At 44.2% G+C, this 17443-nt stretch overlaps 2 protein-coding genes across 9 annotated transcripts in view; one reads left to right on the top strand and one right to left on the bottom strand.

The window, feature by feature from the left end:
• Positions 1–13586, bottom strand: part of CLCN3 (chloride voltage-gated channel 3) — an 84276-nt gene extending 70690 nt beyond the window's left edge. The window contains exons 1-2 of one of the 3 annotated variants that reach the window (XM_036855489.1): positions 13186–13586; positions 1907–2082 (exon numbers count right to left, since the gene is read on the bottom strand). In XM_036855489.1, the coding sequence (XP_036711384.1) occupies positions 1907–2066 (160 nt within the window). In that variant the 5' untranslated portion in view covers positions 2067–2082; positions 13186–13586. The remainder of the gene's footprint in view (positions 1–1906; positions 2083–13185) is intronic. The other 2 variants (XM_036855493.1, XM_036855490.1) reach the window with 2 other exon arrangements.
• Positions 13587–14010: 424 nt separating this feature from the next.
• The window catches only part of NEK1 (NIMA related kinase 1), a 224060-nt gene continuing 220627 nt past the window's right edge, over positions 14011–17443 (top strand). For 2 of the 6 annotated variants that reach the window (XM_036855397.1, XM_036855387.1), the window contains exon 1: positions 14013–14509. The gene's annotated coding sequence lies outside the window, so the exon portion shown is untranslated. Of the gene's footprint in view, positions 14510–17443 lie in introns of all 6 variants that reach the window. The other 4 variants (XM_036855394.1, XM_036855395.1, XM_036855392.1 and 1 more) reach the window with 4 other exon arrangements.

The following is a 17443-nucleotide window of genomic DNA, read 5'->3' as shown; positions in this document are numbered from 1 at the left end:
CACTGGAGAATGGAAAGTTTTTTCAATATATGGGCCAACTAGTTATCCATATGGGGAAACAATGAATCTGAAGACTTAACTCACATCACATATAAAAATTAATTGCAGGTAGATTATAAGTCTAAATGTGAAAGACACAAAAAATAAAACTTCTAGGAGAAAACGAGAGAATATCTTCTTGACCTTGAGGTATGGGAAGCTATCTTAAACAGAACACAAAAAGTATAAAAAATAAAGGAAAAGATTAACTGGTTTTCATTAAAATTGACGACACCTTCATCAAAAGATTCCATTAAGAGTGAAAAGGCATACCACACAGCAAGAGAAGACATTTGCAATACATAAACCTAACAAAGGACTCAATCAGAAAGCATAAAGAACTCTTATAAAATAGGCAAAAAGATTGAACAGGCACTTCAAAAGAGGCTATCTAAAAAGCCAATCAACATACCAAAGGCATTTAAACTCACAGGTCATTAGGCAAATGTAAATTAAAACCAAAATATGACATTACTGCACCCACAATTAAAATAGCCAAAATTTTAAAAACTGATAACATCAAGTATTGGTGAAGGTGTGAAGCAACCAAAACTCTCACACACTGCTGACAGAATGTACAGGTTACAACCACTTTGGAACTATCTTTAACAGTATGTAGTAGCACTGAGACCCACACACCCTGTCATCTAAGATGCCATTCTGAGGTATAAATCCTACAGAACTGTGTACATGATATGCACTAAAATATATGTATATGAAAATTCTCAGCACCATTATTATTAATAGCCAAAATCTAAAAAAAAAATTTTAATTAAAAAACCTAAATACCCTTTAACAATATATGATGGGTAGAACAGATAAATTGCAGCATATTTACACAATGGCATACTACATGGCGATGAAAATAAATTTAACTACTGCTATATAAACAAAACAGATGAATCAAAACATAAGTAAATGACACCACACTCAAGAGTATATATAGTACAAATCCATTTATATAAAGTTTAAATACCTGCAAGAGTAATCTGTGGTGATAGAAATCAAAATAATAGTTACCTTTGAAACTAGAAGGGGGAACAAGGGAGGATTCTGGGGGAACCGGTCATGTTTTATTTCTTGATTGAGGTATATGAGCGTGTTCACTTTGTAGAAATTCATTACTTTCCACGCTTGTGATGTGATGATTGTTGTGATGGTTAATATTATATGTCAACTTGACTGGACTTCAGGATGCCCAGATAGCTGGCAGAACATCATTTCTGGGTGTGTCCGTGAGGGTCTTTCCAGAAGAGATAGGCATTTGAATCGGTAGCCTAAAAACTTTGCTCTCTGCTTGATTTGGGATATCTTTCTTCTGCCCTGGGGCATCAGCACTCCTGGGTCTGGGCCTTCGCACTCAGACTGGGATTACGCCACTGGCTGCCCTGGTTCTCAGGCCTTTGGGTCTGGACTGGAACTACACCACCAGCTCTCCCGGGCCCCCAATTTGCAGACGGCAGACGGTGGTACTTAGCCTTCACAGTCACATGAGCCAATCTTTCATAATAAATCTCCTTCTACATGCCTCTCTCTCTCTCTATCCCATCAGTTCTGTTCTTCTGACAGCTCCAATTACAGCTGTATACCTTTCTGTACTATGTATACTAAAATTTTAAAGTTTACCCATATACAAGGCTTTCTTTTGGGGTAAAGAAAACTAGACACAAATGGCAGTTGCATAACACTGTAAAGGTACTAAATGCCACTGAATTGTACACTCTTAAAATGGTTAAGTTTATGTTATATGAAATACCACAGTTAAAAAGAAAAGTAACCCCAAGACTTAACCTCAGTAAAACAATGTATATATTCATTAGCAGACATTCATGACTATGAATATTAAGAGTTGTAATGCCAAACTTACCTACTACTGTGTCACCATCTAACAAGTTGTCATCTTCAGAAGTCTGAAAGTCCATAATCACACCTGCTCCGTCTAAAAGCTCCTCATCACTACTTGCACTAGTTATACTGTTGTAGCTGTTTCTATAGTAGCCTCTATGAAACAGCTGCTCAGACTCCATTTAGCTGTCTGGTTATCTGAAAAAACAAAGGTGGAGAAATGGCTTTAACATTTTCCCAACATATAATAAAAATCACCTACTTTAACAAGTTGAAGGAAACTTCTGATCTCTGTATTAAAAATATATATATACTAACTTCATTCACTGTAACAATAGCTAACTCTATTGTGTTAAGTCTTTGGGGATCATTTAATAATTCTATTCTCACCAAGAAGCTGTAAAAAGGAATGAAGAATTTCTTCCGGTAGTGGTATAAAACAATCTCCAAGATCAATTGTTAAGTTAAAACACAAAGTACAGAGAAGGGTTTATAGTACACTACAATATATGTCGGGGGTCCCCCCGAAAAAGGGGGTTTGTGGTAAAGGATGAAATACAGTCCACAACTGGTTGTGTATGTACAGACCATCTCTGGAGGGAGTTCCAAGAAAGCTGCCCACAGGGAAAAGGAACAGTGGCTGAAGTACCAGGTCTGAAAGGGAAACTGTATGTCCCTTTTGAATATCTTACCAGATGCAAATACTAATTTTAAAATACTGTCATTTAAACATTTTTAAAATTTCATTCTTTCATCATTTTAAAATTTATTTATTTTATTTATTTATTTTTGGCTGCGTTGGGTCTTTGTTGCTGCGCGCAGGCTTTCTCTAGTTGCAGCGAGCGGGGGCTACTCTTCATTGTGGTGCGCGGGCTTCTCATTGCAGTGGCTTCTCTTGTTGCGGAGCACGGGCTCTAGGCGCAGGCTTCAGTAGTTGTGGTGCATGGGCTCAGTAGTTGTGGCTCGCAGGCTCTAGAGCACAGGCTCAGTAGTTGTGGCTCGCGGGCTCTAGAGCGCAGGCTCAGTAGTTGTGGCGCACGGGCTTAGCTGCACCGCGGCATGTGGGATTCTCCCGGACCAGGGCTCGAACCCGTGTCCCCTGCACTGGCAGGTGGATTCTTAACCACTGCACCACCAGGGAAGTCCCCATTTAAAAATTTAAACCTTCAGAGCCCATGGTCAAATATCAGTCATGAAAAGTATGATAACAGGTCACTATTTCTATTTTTTCCCAGCAGATAACAAGTAAGCACACGTTTCACTGTTCTTACTCCATACTTTAAAAACAATGTAACTCCTAAACAGTTTGATGTTTTAAATGCATCCACCTTACTTGCTCAACATCCAAATGACAGTTCAACATTAGTGAGCTAGACACCAGCAATAGGCTTGAGAGGTTCGTGTGTGGGACTTGAAAGGTGAAGCCGTAGGAGCGGTCCACCCAGTAAGCCTGGCAAAGCAAGACTTCTTAGCTTTGTCATGATGAGTACACACAGAAAGTAAAGGATGCACGGAGTTACACGCACTCCAATTCGAGTGCTGAATTCTAGCACCAAAGATTTGAAGGGTTTTAAGACAATCTCTTGTCCTCAGTGAATGTTCCTTTGGCACATGGAAAAACAACCTCAAAGAGCTGCAACGATTAAAAATTATTTGTAAAGCTTTTACACTTTTTAGAAAAATAAAATACTGATAACTACTTTTAAAAGGTATACTATATAAATTCCCTAACTTAAAGACCACCTGAGAGAAGGTGAAGCTTGAGAGCTCTAGTCTCAGCATCTGGCACAGTGACTGGAATGTAATATACGGATAATAGTGGTCAAAATGCCAGACTGCTTTCTCAATCAACCAGGTGAAAAAGAGAAGTGAATTCAGTCTTCAATAAACAAATCCTCTCTACAACAGTGTTCATCTGGTCTTGGGACAATAACCAAAACCTAGCACCTAAGTTACAAAGAAAACCTTAAGTATTTACCACTTTGCAATTTTATTAATGTTTTATGATTACCTCTACCAAAGACAGCCTATTATACTGGGACTTGTTAGACTATACTAATTAAAACAAGAGTTTTATTTTAAGGTAAATATTAAAATAGAATAGTATGAAAATAACTGTTTATGCTAAGAACTCTACAGTATCCATAGAGGTGATCAAATTCAATATTGTGGCTCTTGAGTAAATAACTAAAAGGCTTTTAAAAGAAAATAAGGATTAATAGTTCAAGAGTCATTTTAATTTTGATGTAGCAAAGCACATATGCTAAGATTTTGCAAAGGACACAGACATTCTATTCTTCACTTCTTTAAATGACTATCACACTAGAAGCACTTAATACATGTGATAACATACGTCAATGAATGTTAATTCGCTAGAGGCTATACAGCACTGAGAAATCACTCTAAAATAAAACTGTCTGTGTCCTAGGCCCTCAATCAGCAAGTTGCAACATAGCTCCTACATTTTATCCCTGAAAGTCCTCAAAAACCACTAGTGATAACTGCTAACTTAACCCTTTCAAAATGTTTTAAAACTTCATTTCACGAACACCTCTGAGACATCTAGACTCCATACCTTTCCTTATAACAAGAGCAACCAACTCTGTTCCAAAGGTTTATTAAACTCAGGCCTGCATAGGTTCCTATTTCTATAAATTCAGTAACTTAAAAAAAACTATTCTTATTGACCCAGAAACCTGTAGAGCTGAACTGTCTGATCAGCGGCCACTAGTCCTGAAACACGGCTCTAAGGAAAAATACCTACAGCACTTGTCGGACTTCATGACAAAAAAGAATGTCAAATATTTCATTAAAAATTTCATATTGATTCCATGCTGAAATAACACTTCAGATAAAATATATTATTAAAATTAATCTCACCATTTCCTTTTTACCTTTTTAATGTGTACACTAAGAAATTGAAAATTTCATATGTGTCTTGAATTTGCAGCACAAATGTTTTTATTGCACAGCACTACTATAAAATAGTCAAGATTCTATGGTAGCATAAAAGAAATACACAGAAGGAATCTGGACACCGGTGTTAAATCACTTCAGGTTTCAAACTCGATTCCTAGGCTTGACTACAAAAGGCTATTGAAACCTAATACAGCAGCTGAAATTTGCCATATAAAAAATGAAAACAACACTACAAAGTCATTTTTTTCCTTTTAAATTGTCAAAAACATATTTAAAACCATTACAAAACATTATAATAGACACAGCGGCTTGCAAATATATTCTTGCAGAGCTAGGAAGAGTAGAGCTAACCCGTGAAAATCTCTAGGGAGAAGGCCTGGTGCACTGCAGTGAGTTCCCAAATGATCTGTGTACAGTCACCCTGACCTCTTCTCATCTGATCACACCGCAGCCAGCATGGTCTTTTCTAAAAGCAGGTCTGATGGGTCATCTCTGCTCATGCCATGGATTTAGGTCTTCACCACGTCTCACCATGCTTAGCAGACGAACTCTTCCACACAGCGCACAAAGCCCATGCAGCCCGGCCTCTGCTGCCTTTCCTGGGGCGCACGTCTCCCTCTCAGCCCCACCAGGCCGGCCCCAGCTCCTGCCCTAGGCTTAGCTGCTCCCTGAGCCTGGAACAGACCCTCACCTCCTCATCTAGGTAATGCTCCGAGGCATTCTTCAGCTCTCACCTCAAGCATCCCTTTACTCAGTTAACAAACTCTCAAGCAGGGACTTCCCTGGTGGTGCAGTGGTTAAGAATCCGCCTGCCAATGCAGGGGACGTGGGTCCGTGCCCTGGTCCAGGAAGATCCCACATGCCACGGAGCAACTAAGCCTGTGCGCCACAGCTACTGAGCCTGTGCTCTAGAGCCCACGTGCCACAACTACTGAAGCCTGCGCGCCTAGAGTCCGTGCTCCGCAACAAGAGAAGACACCGCAACGAGAAGCCCGCGCACCGCAACGAAGAGTAGCCCCCGCTCGCCACAACTAGAGAAAGCCCGTGCACAGCAACAAAGACCCAACGCAGCCAAAAATAAAAATTAATTAATTAATTTAAAAAAAAACCTCTCAAGCAGAGTTTACTATATGTCAGGCACCATCCTAAGCACATTACAAGTTAACTCATTTAAGATTGGTACTAAATACAACCACAACCCTAAATCTTAGGTGCTATCATCATCCTCATTTAACAGATGAGGAAACTGAAGCACAAAGAGCTGCAGTAACTGGCCCAAAGTCATGCAGCTATAAGGAAAGCCTTCCTAACCTACCTCCTACCCGCGCCAGGCTTCCCTGACCAGGTCAAATTCTCACTGTGAGTTCTCACACCTCTCCTTGACAGCACTTAGCCCAGGTGTAACGTCACCCCGATTCACGTGATAAGTCCTCCCCTCCGGAGAGTGGCATGAGGCCTGGCTGTGCCCATCTGTACTGAACTCTGCAATGTTTAGCACAGTACCACGCACCTACGAGGGGTTCACTTTTTTAAATTAAACTTTTTATTTCGAGATATTGTGATTTCACATGTGGTTGTAATAAATAATACAGAGAGCTCCTAAGTACCCTTTACTCAGTTTCTTCCAATGGTAACTTCTTGCACAATCATGATATTGACACTGACTGACACAGAACTTTCCATCACAAGGACCCCTCGTGCTGCCCTTTACAGCCTCACCCACTTTCTTCCAGTCCCCCGTCCCTTCCTTAACCCCTGGCAACCCATAATCTGCTTTCTATTTATAAAACTCTTCCACTTCAACAACGTTGTATAAATGGAACCGTACAGTCGATGACTTCGGGGATTAGCTCTCTGCACTCAGCATGACTCTCTGGACAGCCATCCAGGGGTTGTGTGTGTCAACAGTTCTTCCCTCTTCGTTGCTAAATAGTGCTCCACGATATGGACACACCACATATGTTTGTTTAACCATTCACCCGTGGAAGAATTATCTGGCTCTTTTCTAGGTTTGGGTTGTTATAAACAAAGCCGCTATAAATATCCACGTACAGATTTTTTGTGAACTTAAGGCTTCATTTCTCTGGGATAAAAGCCAAGGAGTGCAACAGCTGGGCCATATGGTAACTGCATGGCTGGCTTTTAAAGAAACTGCCAATTTAACATCCCAATTTTACAGCCCTACCAACAACGTATGGGTGAGCCTCTTTCTCCACATCCTTACCAGCACTTGTGGTGTCGGGTTTTTTTTTTTCTTTTCTTTTTTTTTAGCCATTCTGATACGTGTGTAGTGGTATCTCACTGTTCTTTTCATTTGTATTTCCCTAACGGCTGATGACGTTGAACATATTTTTATGTGCTTACTTGCTACCTGCATGTCCTCCTCAGTAAAATGACTGTTCATATCTTTTGCCGATCTTCTAACTGGATTTACTTCCGAGTTTCATATTTTAGACTATATAATCTACATACTAGTCCTTTGTCAGGTATGTTGCTTGCAAATATTTTCTCCCACTCAGTAGCTTAGTTTTCTTCCTTTTGACAGGGTCTATCACAGAGCAAAAGTAATTTTGATGAAGTTCAACTTGTCAGTATTTCCCTTAAGTATTTCCCTTAAGGAGCGTGCTTTTGGCGTCAACTCTAGGAAATCTACCTACCAAAGATTTCCTCCTAAATTTTTTCCTAAAATTTTTATAGTCTTACATGTTACATCTGTGGTCCATGTTGAGTGAATCTTTGCATAAGTCGTAAGACACAGGTTGAAGTTTGTTTTTGTTTTTGGACGTATGGATATCCAACTGCTCCAATGCCATTCGCCAAAAAAGTTATCTTCCTTCCACTGAATTGTTTGGGGGTCTCTGTCAAAAATTAGTGGGGCATATTTGTGTGAGTCTATTTCAGACTTCTCTGTTCTGTTTCATTGATCTGTGTGTCTATACCTACAGCAGTAAGGACAGTATTGACTACCCGAGCTCTTGAAATTGGATAGATTGATTTCTCACACTTGGTTCTTATTTTTCAAAATTGTTTTGGTTATTCTAGTTCCTTCGCCTTTCCATACAAATTTTAGAATAGTCTGGTCTATATCTGCAGAATCTTGCTGGGTCAGTTAATATCTACAGTATGAATGACTAACAAATGCCTAACGAATGACTGATACATCTGTACTTGGATGTTGCACGGGAACTCGAATTCAACAAGATCCAAGCCGAATACACATTTGCCCTCCCCCTCTCCCCATCTCAGGTTACAGGATCACCATCTGCCTAGCAGCCAAAGGCAGTTTTGAGAGTCACTGATTAATGTATTTAACAACCATCTGCTGAGCACCCAGCATGTGCTGGGGTGATGCGTAAGAAATGGTCCCTATTCCGAAGGCAGTGAAGGTGAAAGACAGACAAACAACGGTATATGGTGTGAGAAGTGCCTCAGGAGAAGTCTGCACGAGGTACATGATGACACTGAGCAGGAACAAGCTGCTGCCTGGGAAAGTCTGCAAACACTGAAAGAGGAAACGAGTGCTGAAGGATTCAGATGCGTTAACTAGGCCAACTATGAGGTGCCAAGTCAGTAAAGGAAAAGGAAGAAGTACGTGCAAAAACACAGCAGCATAATAAAGCCTGCTCGGGTAGCTTATGGAAGAGGTAGGGGCTGGAGAGTAGCCGGGGAGGTGGACGGACGCCAGAGAAAGACAGGCGCTCCTAGGTCCTGCTGAGGAACTTACTCGTGACAACACGTGGGAAACCACTAAGAGGTTTAAAAGAGAAATCACCTGATCAGATACAAAGTTTAACAAGCCAACAGCAGCAGCAGCGTGGAAGGCAGAGGAGAAGGGCGAGAGTGATCCGGGGAGGACTCCAGGAGACCTTGAAGAGCCCTGGACACAGCACAGTGAGGTCGTCACCGAACTGAGTCATGGCCACATGAAGGAGCAGGAAGGGCTACGAGGGACAGTTAAGAGGCCATGGTAGCTAACAAAATGCGAGGAACGTGAAGGAGAAATCTAAGGTATCTGCTCGGTTTCTGACTCGATTGATTCAAAACAGCTGGAAGAAACAAAGTGCAGTCTCCAGCAGCTTGCAGGACTCAGAACCAGAGCGTTCTTTCCAATGGCAGGATTACACACCCAGGCTTTAGTCCTGTCCCAGGCCAGACTACAGTGAGGGGATGGCGACCCTGAGTGCACCAGTCTAGCCCCCGAACTGCACACACTGAGCAGTTCAGCACCAGAGCTGGGGGGGTGGGGAGCAGAACGAGGGAGACCTGGAACCCAGAGCCTGAGGGAGGTACGCTGCTTCTTCATAGCTTCCAACAAGGTTCTGCCCTCTCATCAAGCGGACTGGGTAGGACTGAGGCTAAGTTTCAAAGGCGTGTCAGTCAGCTATCTGACAGAACAGCAGGCACAATCAACCCCAGAGAAAGAAGAAAAGAAAATCCCAAATGTCAGCAGCCAGAGAGACGAACAAAGGTCTCAAGAGCAGGGCTTCCCTGGTGGCGCAGTGGTTAGGAATCTGCCTGCCAATGCGGGGAACACAAGTTCAGTCCCTGGTCCGGGAAGATCCCACATGCCGTGGAGCAACTAAGCCCGTGCACCACAACTACTGAGCCTGTGCTCTAGACCCCGCGAGACACAACTACTGGGCCTGCATGCCACAACTACTGAAGCCCGAGTGCCTAGAGCCCATGCTCCGCAACAAGAGAAGCCACCGCAATGAGAAGCCCGCACACTGCAAAGAAGACCCAACACAGCCAAAAATTAAAAAACAAACAAATAAACAAAAAGTCTCAACAGCAATGACTGCAGGGAGGTGGAACTCTGACTGATCTAGCCACTTGGAAGTAAGGAGCTTTCTCACATAAGTATTTCAAGAACTAGGTGTGCGAAAGACTTGTCAAAGGTTAAAACGTGACGATGAATTTCAACATGATCACTTACACATTTACTAAAGTTTGTAAAATGGCTACTCGTGTACCAGAAACTGTAAAAAATACAGATAAAATTTTTATTGATTAATGGCATCATATTTGTATAAGCCTTACAGCTTTCAATAAACTTCAGCATAAATTACATAATATACTGTCCTCAAAAGGGATATGGTAATTTTTTCCTATAAATTACTATATATCCATATAATGAAAGGCAACACATGACAGATGTCACAGAAGACACTATAATTGTTATAAGAGCTCGGGGAAAAGATCGCATCCATCTGTAATTGATGATGAGAAGACTTCTTTGGAAGAGACACACTTGAATTGGACCTTAAAAGGTAAGTGGGAGGGATTCTCTGGCGGTCCAGTGGTTAGGACTCGTGCTTTCACTGCCAGGGGTCCAGGTTCAAACTCTGGGAGGGGAATTAAGATCCTGCAAGGCAGGTGGTATGGCCAAAAAAAAAGGCAAGTGGGATTTTACGGCGCAGAGGTGGGAGAAGAGGTTAGTTCATTGAAGCAACATTGAAGCACTGGTGTGAATCAAGCCATGGAGCCAAGAAGGTGACAAAGACATTTGGAGATGAGTGAGTGTGTGCAGAGAACACAAGTCCAGTACAAGGTTTCATGGTCAGATAAGTTTGGGTAATAAAACATACCCTGTCTAGAACTGTAATGGCTAACAGCATAAGAAAGGTTCTTGAGAAAACCTGTAGTAAACATTAACTTCATAAACAAAATTTATTAAAAGTTTCTCAAATTTATTTTATCAGGGAATGACCCCTCTACCCATTACAACATCATGAAACTTAGATCAGAACATCACCATATTAAAAAAAAATTTACACTACTACAAATTGTCAGTACTTACAAGAGACGACAGTAATGAAACTGATTTCTCCCCAAAGTAATATTTCTTGATATTTTATCCTACTGTCCATTAAGTTAGCTGCATGTCCAAATCGCTGCACCTTAGATATTTCTCTTCAAAAAAGTATTAAATGGATAACCTGCTAAAGAAAGTGGCTTTCTATTCTGAAGAAGATTTCCGAGATTCATAAATATTTTTAGATCCAGTCAAAAGATAACTGCTGGATGATTTTAAAAGGAAAAACACACACACAAATATAAAAGTCAGACTATAACAAGTAAAAAGGTAAACAATCCAACAAAAAGATGCTGTGGAAGACTTAGACTTTGAAAGCTAAATAATTTCCATGACTTTACAAGACAGAAACTGTTCAACTACTTCCCATGAGGGCAAGAAATGTATTTACCCGACGTGGTTCCAATCAAAGCTGCAGATCAAATCTCTCTATATTTCAGCAATGCAAATGGGCAGTCTCCCCACGTGGGTTCATCTTTCATTTTATACTTAACCAAAGAACACTGATCTTTAAGAAGCAAAATGTATCATAGCTACAATGTTTATATACACATGTGAAAGTGCATAATTAAAAAATACAAGAAAGGAGTTTATTAGAGTAGTGGCATGAGGATTAAAAAAAAAGACTTTCCGGGACTTCCCTGGCGGTCCAGTGGTTGGGACTCCGAGCTTCCAATGTAGGGGGCACGGGTTCAATCCCTGGTCGGGGAACTAAGATCCCACATGCCGCGTGGCGAGGCCAAAAAAAAAAAAAAGACTTTCCAGAGTTTCTGTAATTTTACATTATTTTTATAACTGAAGAATAAATGGGCCTGTGGTGCCATCTCTCTCACCCCATCTTTTCTTCCAGCATTTTGTTGAGCCTTGCTGGCAATGAAGTGCAGCCACTGAGAGCAAGAGCTCTGAAATCACACTGCCAGGCTTCAGTCTCAGTTCTGACACTGACTGAGACCTTGGGCAAATTAATTAAATCCTCTATGCCTCAGTTTCCACAGCTCTATAACGGGAAAAACGAAAGTACCTACTTCAAGGGGTTGGCGTGAGAATTGAGATAATCCACAAAACCACCTAGGAAAGATCCTGAACCACAGAATTCACTCAGTAAATATTAACACTTATCATATTTTAGATCCCTGCTGAAAAGTTTGACTAGAAACTAAGATGAAAGTTCTACAAAGCAGTGATACTGGCCAAACCTCACAGGATACTGCTTTGATATCTGACCCACCACAGAGATCAAATCTGGCTTCCTGAGCCGTCTGAAAATTATTACCAACATGTCACAACAGGAAATGGAAAGCCTATCATCAACATGACCTGGAAAACAGCCAATTCGCTAACATAAAATCCTAACCTCAGCAAATCCTTCCCCTAAACTGTATATATCCAAAACCGGGTTAAATATTGGCATTCCTAATGAGCTATGTATGACTGAAAACACATGCTAAAACCCTAGTTCCAACTAAAGTTGTAGGTACTATACATTCACATTGATCTCTTAAAATAATGTGACTTGTTTTTCAAACAAAGATTCAGTCCTTGAAGAGTGTGGGGAGTTAGGTGTGGCAGAGCTGCAATCTGCCATGGGTTCTTCCAAGAGTGGCTGTTCCTATTAACCAGAGGTCATATAAGCTGGCTTAACCTGAGTAAATACCTGCAGGGCACACACCTGGTTTTTAAGCCACAGGCTGTAACAAGAAAATCAGCAACAGCACCTTTTAAGATGAAATCAACAACCTGTACACGAGCATTTTAACTTCTCTGTGTACTCCTGTGCTACACAGACAGTATTTTCCAGTGACTCACAGAAGTAAAATTGACTGACATCTGTTAAATTATTTCCATGCCGACCTCATCAAGAAAAGATTCTTCTAAATTAACTCTTGAGAGATGAAAAGAAAAGCATTTCTGGAAAGATTCAACAATCAAAGACACAAACCACAGTGACGCTGCTGTAACTGAACTGCATGCTGTAAACTCAAAAAAGTTTATAGTTTGCAGAACTGAACTTTTGAATTACCGAAGAGAAAAAATGGTACGGTCACTGTTGATTCATTTCTTATTTAAAAAAAAAAAAAAAAAAAGAATTTTCTTCCAAAGGAAACACAAATCTCGGCCTCTAATATGCATAAAGTATGTGTAATTATCTTCTAGGTGCTCCGGTTTTGAAATGCTATACTAATAAAGCACATTATATACAAAATCGATTTCTGAGTCTAAGGTGGTTTCCGGTCCAAGTCTAAGAACAAAACACAAATGTTACACATACACACAAACTATGTCTTGATATACACATAAATCTAAAGAAAGAGACACTGAACTTTATATTTGGGCAAATTTCGCAAAAGTAAAACCCACAATTAATCTCTTCCTGGCACCTACGTCCATTCTGCTCAAAGGTCTTTCGGCGGTTCCCGAAGGAAGCAGGTGAAAGCTCAGAGAACGTCCGCGGGCCACACCTGCTGCGGGCAGGGTCAGCGTCCCAGGACCGAGAGGCGAGCGGCCCGCCCCTGCCCTGCGGACGCCAAGGCCCCCGACCCCGTGCCGCCGCCGCCGCCGCCACTCACCTAGCCGCTCAGAGGCAGACAGCAGCCCCGGGGCCGCGTCCTGCGCCGCGGCGGGCTCCGCATCTGAGGGCGGCCGGCGCGGCCAGCCCCACCGCGACCGCGACCCACGGGCTCAGCCGGGCGGGAGCCGCATCAAGTTGGAGCCGCCGGCTCCGGGGCCCTGGACTCGACCCGCTGCTGCCCCGAATCAAACACGACCGCCTCCGAGCTCACCTCCCTCTGGAGGGACCGCAGCTGCAGCCATGCTCCAACTCGGGGAGGAACTGGAGCGGCCGGCCACCAGCACCCCTCCTCGGCGCTCGGCCCGACTCCGGCCGCGGGCGACGGGACCGCAGGAAGGGCTGCGGCTCGGGACCGTCCCGCCCGACCCACCGACCCCGGGAAGCCGACAGGAGCAGCGTTAGCAGGGCCGACAGGTGCGTCGGCGCCTGACGTCACCGCGTAGCCGTGAACGGCCCGTCGGAGCCGCGTCGACGCCCATTGGGCCGTGTGGGAACAGGGGGCGGGACGCGTGGAGGCAGTAGGCGGGACCTTTGGAAGCAGGGGCGGGGCTCGTGGAGGATGGGGGAGGGACTTGTGGCGGCAGGGCCTAGTGGAGGCGAGGGGCGGGCCTTGGGGAAGCAGTGGGAGAACCAGGTGGGAACAGGGGTCTGACCGTGTGGAGGCAGGGACGGGCTCTGGGGAGCAGTGGGCGGGCCTTGTGGGACCAGGGGGCAGGCCATGTGGGGCAGTGAATGAACCAGGTGGGAGCAGTGGGCGGGCCGTGTGTGAGTAGTGGGAGGGCCGTGCGAGGCAGTGGGCGGGGCCGTGGCGCCTTGGGGCGGGGCCGGCTGGGGGCGCGACCTTTCCCAGGTGGTTGGTCACGCCCCTCGCAGTGTCGGGTCCTCCTCATGGTGACCTCGCGAGAGGACTGAGGCCGCACCGGGCCGCTCTCCCCGAAGGGCACTGCGCGCCGTCCGGCGGATCGTGGGTTCGGGTTCGGCGCCGGCGGGACGTCGGCGTCCAGCAGCGCGGAGACGGGGCTGCTGTGGCGGGAGCGTTGATTCCGTGGGCAGCCGGTCTGCCTGAGCTTACGCGCGGACCCGGCTCCGCGCCGGCACCCGGTTAGCCGTTACGAATTCTCAAAAATAATGCCTGTTAATTGACTATTTTGGAGAAAACATGTAACCTGAGGACTCGAATGGCAGAGCTGAATTGATTTCCTTTTGGCAAACACCTGTGGAGCTCCTCAGGCGCGCCAGTGCGGAGTCCCAGAGCAGGGAGGGCCGCTCAAGGACAGTCCAGGACGCGGCTCTGCGGCGTGGGGACGTCCTGAATCCCGCAGGTGACCTCTGACCTGGAACTGGGGGGGCGGGGGCGGCGGGGGCGGATGTCCAACAGCACCTGGTGGAATGAGAGGACGGGGCTCTGCGGCGTGGGGACGTCCTGAATCCCGCAGGTGACCTCTGACCTGGAGCTGGGGGGGCGGGGGGCGGAGGGGGATGTCCAACAGCACCTGGTGGCAAGGAAAGGAAAAAGTGTAAAGGCGAATGGTGCCCTGGTGTTACTGGAATGTAGGTGGAAGGGGGATGAGGAGGTGGGTTGTTGATGCAGTTGTGTGGAAGAGTTTGTGTTTTATCCCAGATAACTGGGAGTTGTTGAAACGGTTGTGGTTGTTGTTGTTGTTTGAGTAGTTTTTCCTGCACAATTTTTATTATGAAAATTTTCAAACCCAAAAAACCTGAGAGTATGAAATGAGTTTATTGCATACTCAAATATGGTTTTTCATTTCTTTAAGGTATATGATAAACACTCTAAAATTTTCTGTCTTAAAAGTCTAAAGTCGGGCTTCCCTGGTGGCGCAGTGGTTAAGAACCCGCCTGCCAATGCAGTGGACACGGGTTCGAGCCCTAGTCCGGGAAGATCCCACATGCCGCGGAGCAACTAAGCCTATGCGCCACAGCTACTGAGCCTGTGCTCTAGAGCCCGTGGGCCACAATTACTGAGCCCACGTGCCACAACTACTGAGCCCGCGCGCCTAGAGCCCGTGCTCCGGAACAAGAGAAGCCACCGCAACGAAGAGTAACCCCCGCTCACCGCAAATAGAGAAAGCCCACGCACAGCAATGAAGACCCAATGCAGCCAAAGATAAATAAATAAGTTTTTTTTTTTAGAAGTCTAACGTCAACTTACAGTAGCTGCATGTAACATGGAAATGTTTTAATCATGGGCATGACGGGATCAGTCATCTAGATGCAAAAATCCTACTGTATTAGCTTCATCTGTATTCGGGTGTAATTTTTTACCCCGAAACTTGTGACAGTCGGAGGCAGACATTATGAAACTCTCCCCAAAGATACTTCAACATGCATCTCCTAAGAATAACACCTCTCCAACACGATCACAATATCACAGCTAGGAAGTTAACAATAAATCCCTCATATCATCTGATAACCAGGCTATATTTAAATTTTGCCATTTGCCAACAACAATGAAACATCTTTTGCAAACTTTTTTTTCAAACCAGGATCCAGGCAAGTTTTAAACGTTGCATTTTGGTTATGTTTCTTACATCTCTTTTATTCTTCAACAGCCCCTCCCATTTTTCATAGCACTGATGTTTTAAAGAGACAAGTTGCCTTGTAGAATGTTGCACGTTGAACAGTTGTCTTTTAATCGTAAGAGTAATCATGGCTTGTGTAGATTGACTGTGTCCCCAAAGAAGACCCTACCCCCCCTCCCCCACCCCATGCTTTATTTGGAAGTAGGGTCTTACAGATGTGATCAAGGAAAGTCATTAGGATGGGCCCTAATTCAACAGGACTAGTGTCCTCAGAAGAGAAGAGACACAAAGACAGACATACAGGAAGATGGCATGTGAAAATGGAGGCACAGACTGGAGTGATGCTGTCCAGAGCTAAGGAGTGCCGGGGGCACCAGAAGCTGGAAGAAGTAAGGAAGGATTCTCCCCGAGAGCCCTTCAGGAGAGCAGAACCCTGCTGACACCTTGATTTCAGACTTCTGGCCTCCAGAACTGTGTGAGAATAAATTTCTGTTGTTTTAAGACCCCCAGTTTGTGGTACTTTGTATGAAAGTATGAAATGCAAGCTGATGTCGTCCTGTACAACCTGACCAACCTTAGTGCCGCTCGCCACAAAAAGATACTATTAAGTATGTCTTGAATATCTTTCCAGGGACTTTTTAGGCATGTACAAAGATATTACGTACATAAAATGATGGAGGAAACTTTATTCACCAGTAGCCCTGTTAAGAGATAACTGGCTTGGCTTGGCCAAACCTTCTGGTAAGTGTTTAGGGTAGGAGACCCTAGATAGGTCTCAGCTGGTTCCTAGAGTCCAGGGCAGCACGTGGAGGGAGAGGAGGCTGCTTTTCTTTGGAGAGAGGAAAGGGGGGGAAAGGAGCCCTGTCGACCGGGAGAAGGTGGGGTAAGTGCTGGAGGAGAGTTTGCTGTCGAGTGTTGCACAGCAGGGTGTGCAAGAGAAGCTTCTTTGCCTCCCTACCAAATTGTATCAAACTCTGTATCACACACTAATGCTTTTGATTATGTACACTTTGGGGGCCCTCCAGTAAAAACACAAGAGAGTAATGAATATCTGATCTAAATATGTATTTTTTTGTATCTTTGAGGCACATAGCACTCTATAAGCATTAATATCAACATTCTAGATTCAACTCATCCTTTTTGATAGCTGCATACAACATATCACATAAAAGGTCTTTAAGTTGGGTCCGGTGACATGATTCTACTTGTTGTAGGACTGAGGCCGCTGTTTTGTTGCTTTCTCGCCAGCTGTTAACCAGAGATCACTCTCAGCTCCTAGAGATCGGTCTCAAGTCCCAACCATATGGCTCTCACAGCGTAGCAACTTACCTCTTCAAAGCCAGCAGAATTTATCTTCCTTTCCCTTGAATTTGACTTCTTTGAAGGGAAGGAGGGTTTATGTAATTAGGTCAAGCCCACCCATCATAATTTTATTTTTTTATGAACTCAAAGTCAATTGACTAATAACGTTATCATGGAAGTGAAATCCACCATATTTATAGAGCAGCCCACACTCAAGGAGCGGCAGTTACACCAGGCGTGTACACCAGGGCCTGGGAATCTCGGGGCCACATCAGAATTCTTCGTGCAGCAGCCCCCCCTCCAGCCCCTAATGATTCACAGGTAAAGTGCATTCACCCCTTCCCAACGTTCGCGAGGGCCTCGTGCCAGTACAGCATCTGCGTGAAGTCCAGGGTCTCATCTAAATCTAAATCT

The sequence above is a fragment of the Balaenoptera musculus genome, chromosome 6 (assembly GCF_009873245.2).
Source record: "Balaenoptera musculus isolate JJ_BM4_2016_0621 chromosome 6, mBalMus1.pri.v3, whole genome shotgun sequence".
Taxonomy (NCBI): domain Eukaryota; kingdom Metazoa; phylum Chordata; class Mammalia; order Artiodactyla; family Balaenopteridae; genus Balaenoptera; species Balaenoptera musculus.
The sequence above is the reverse complement of the archived record's forward strand: the minus strand, read 5'-3'. Positions and strand labels throughout refer to the sequence as shown.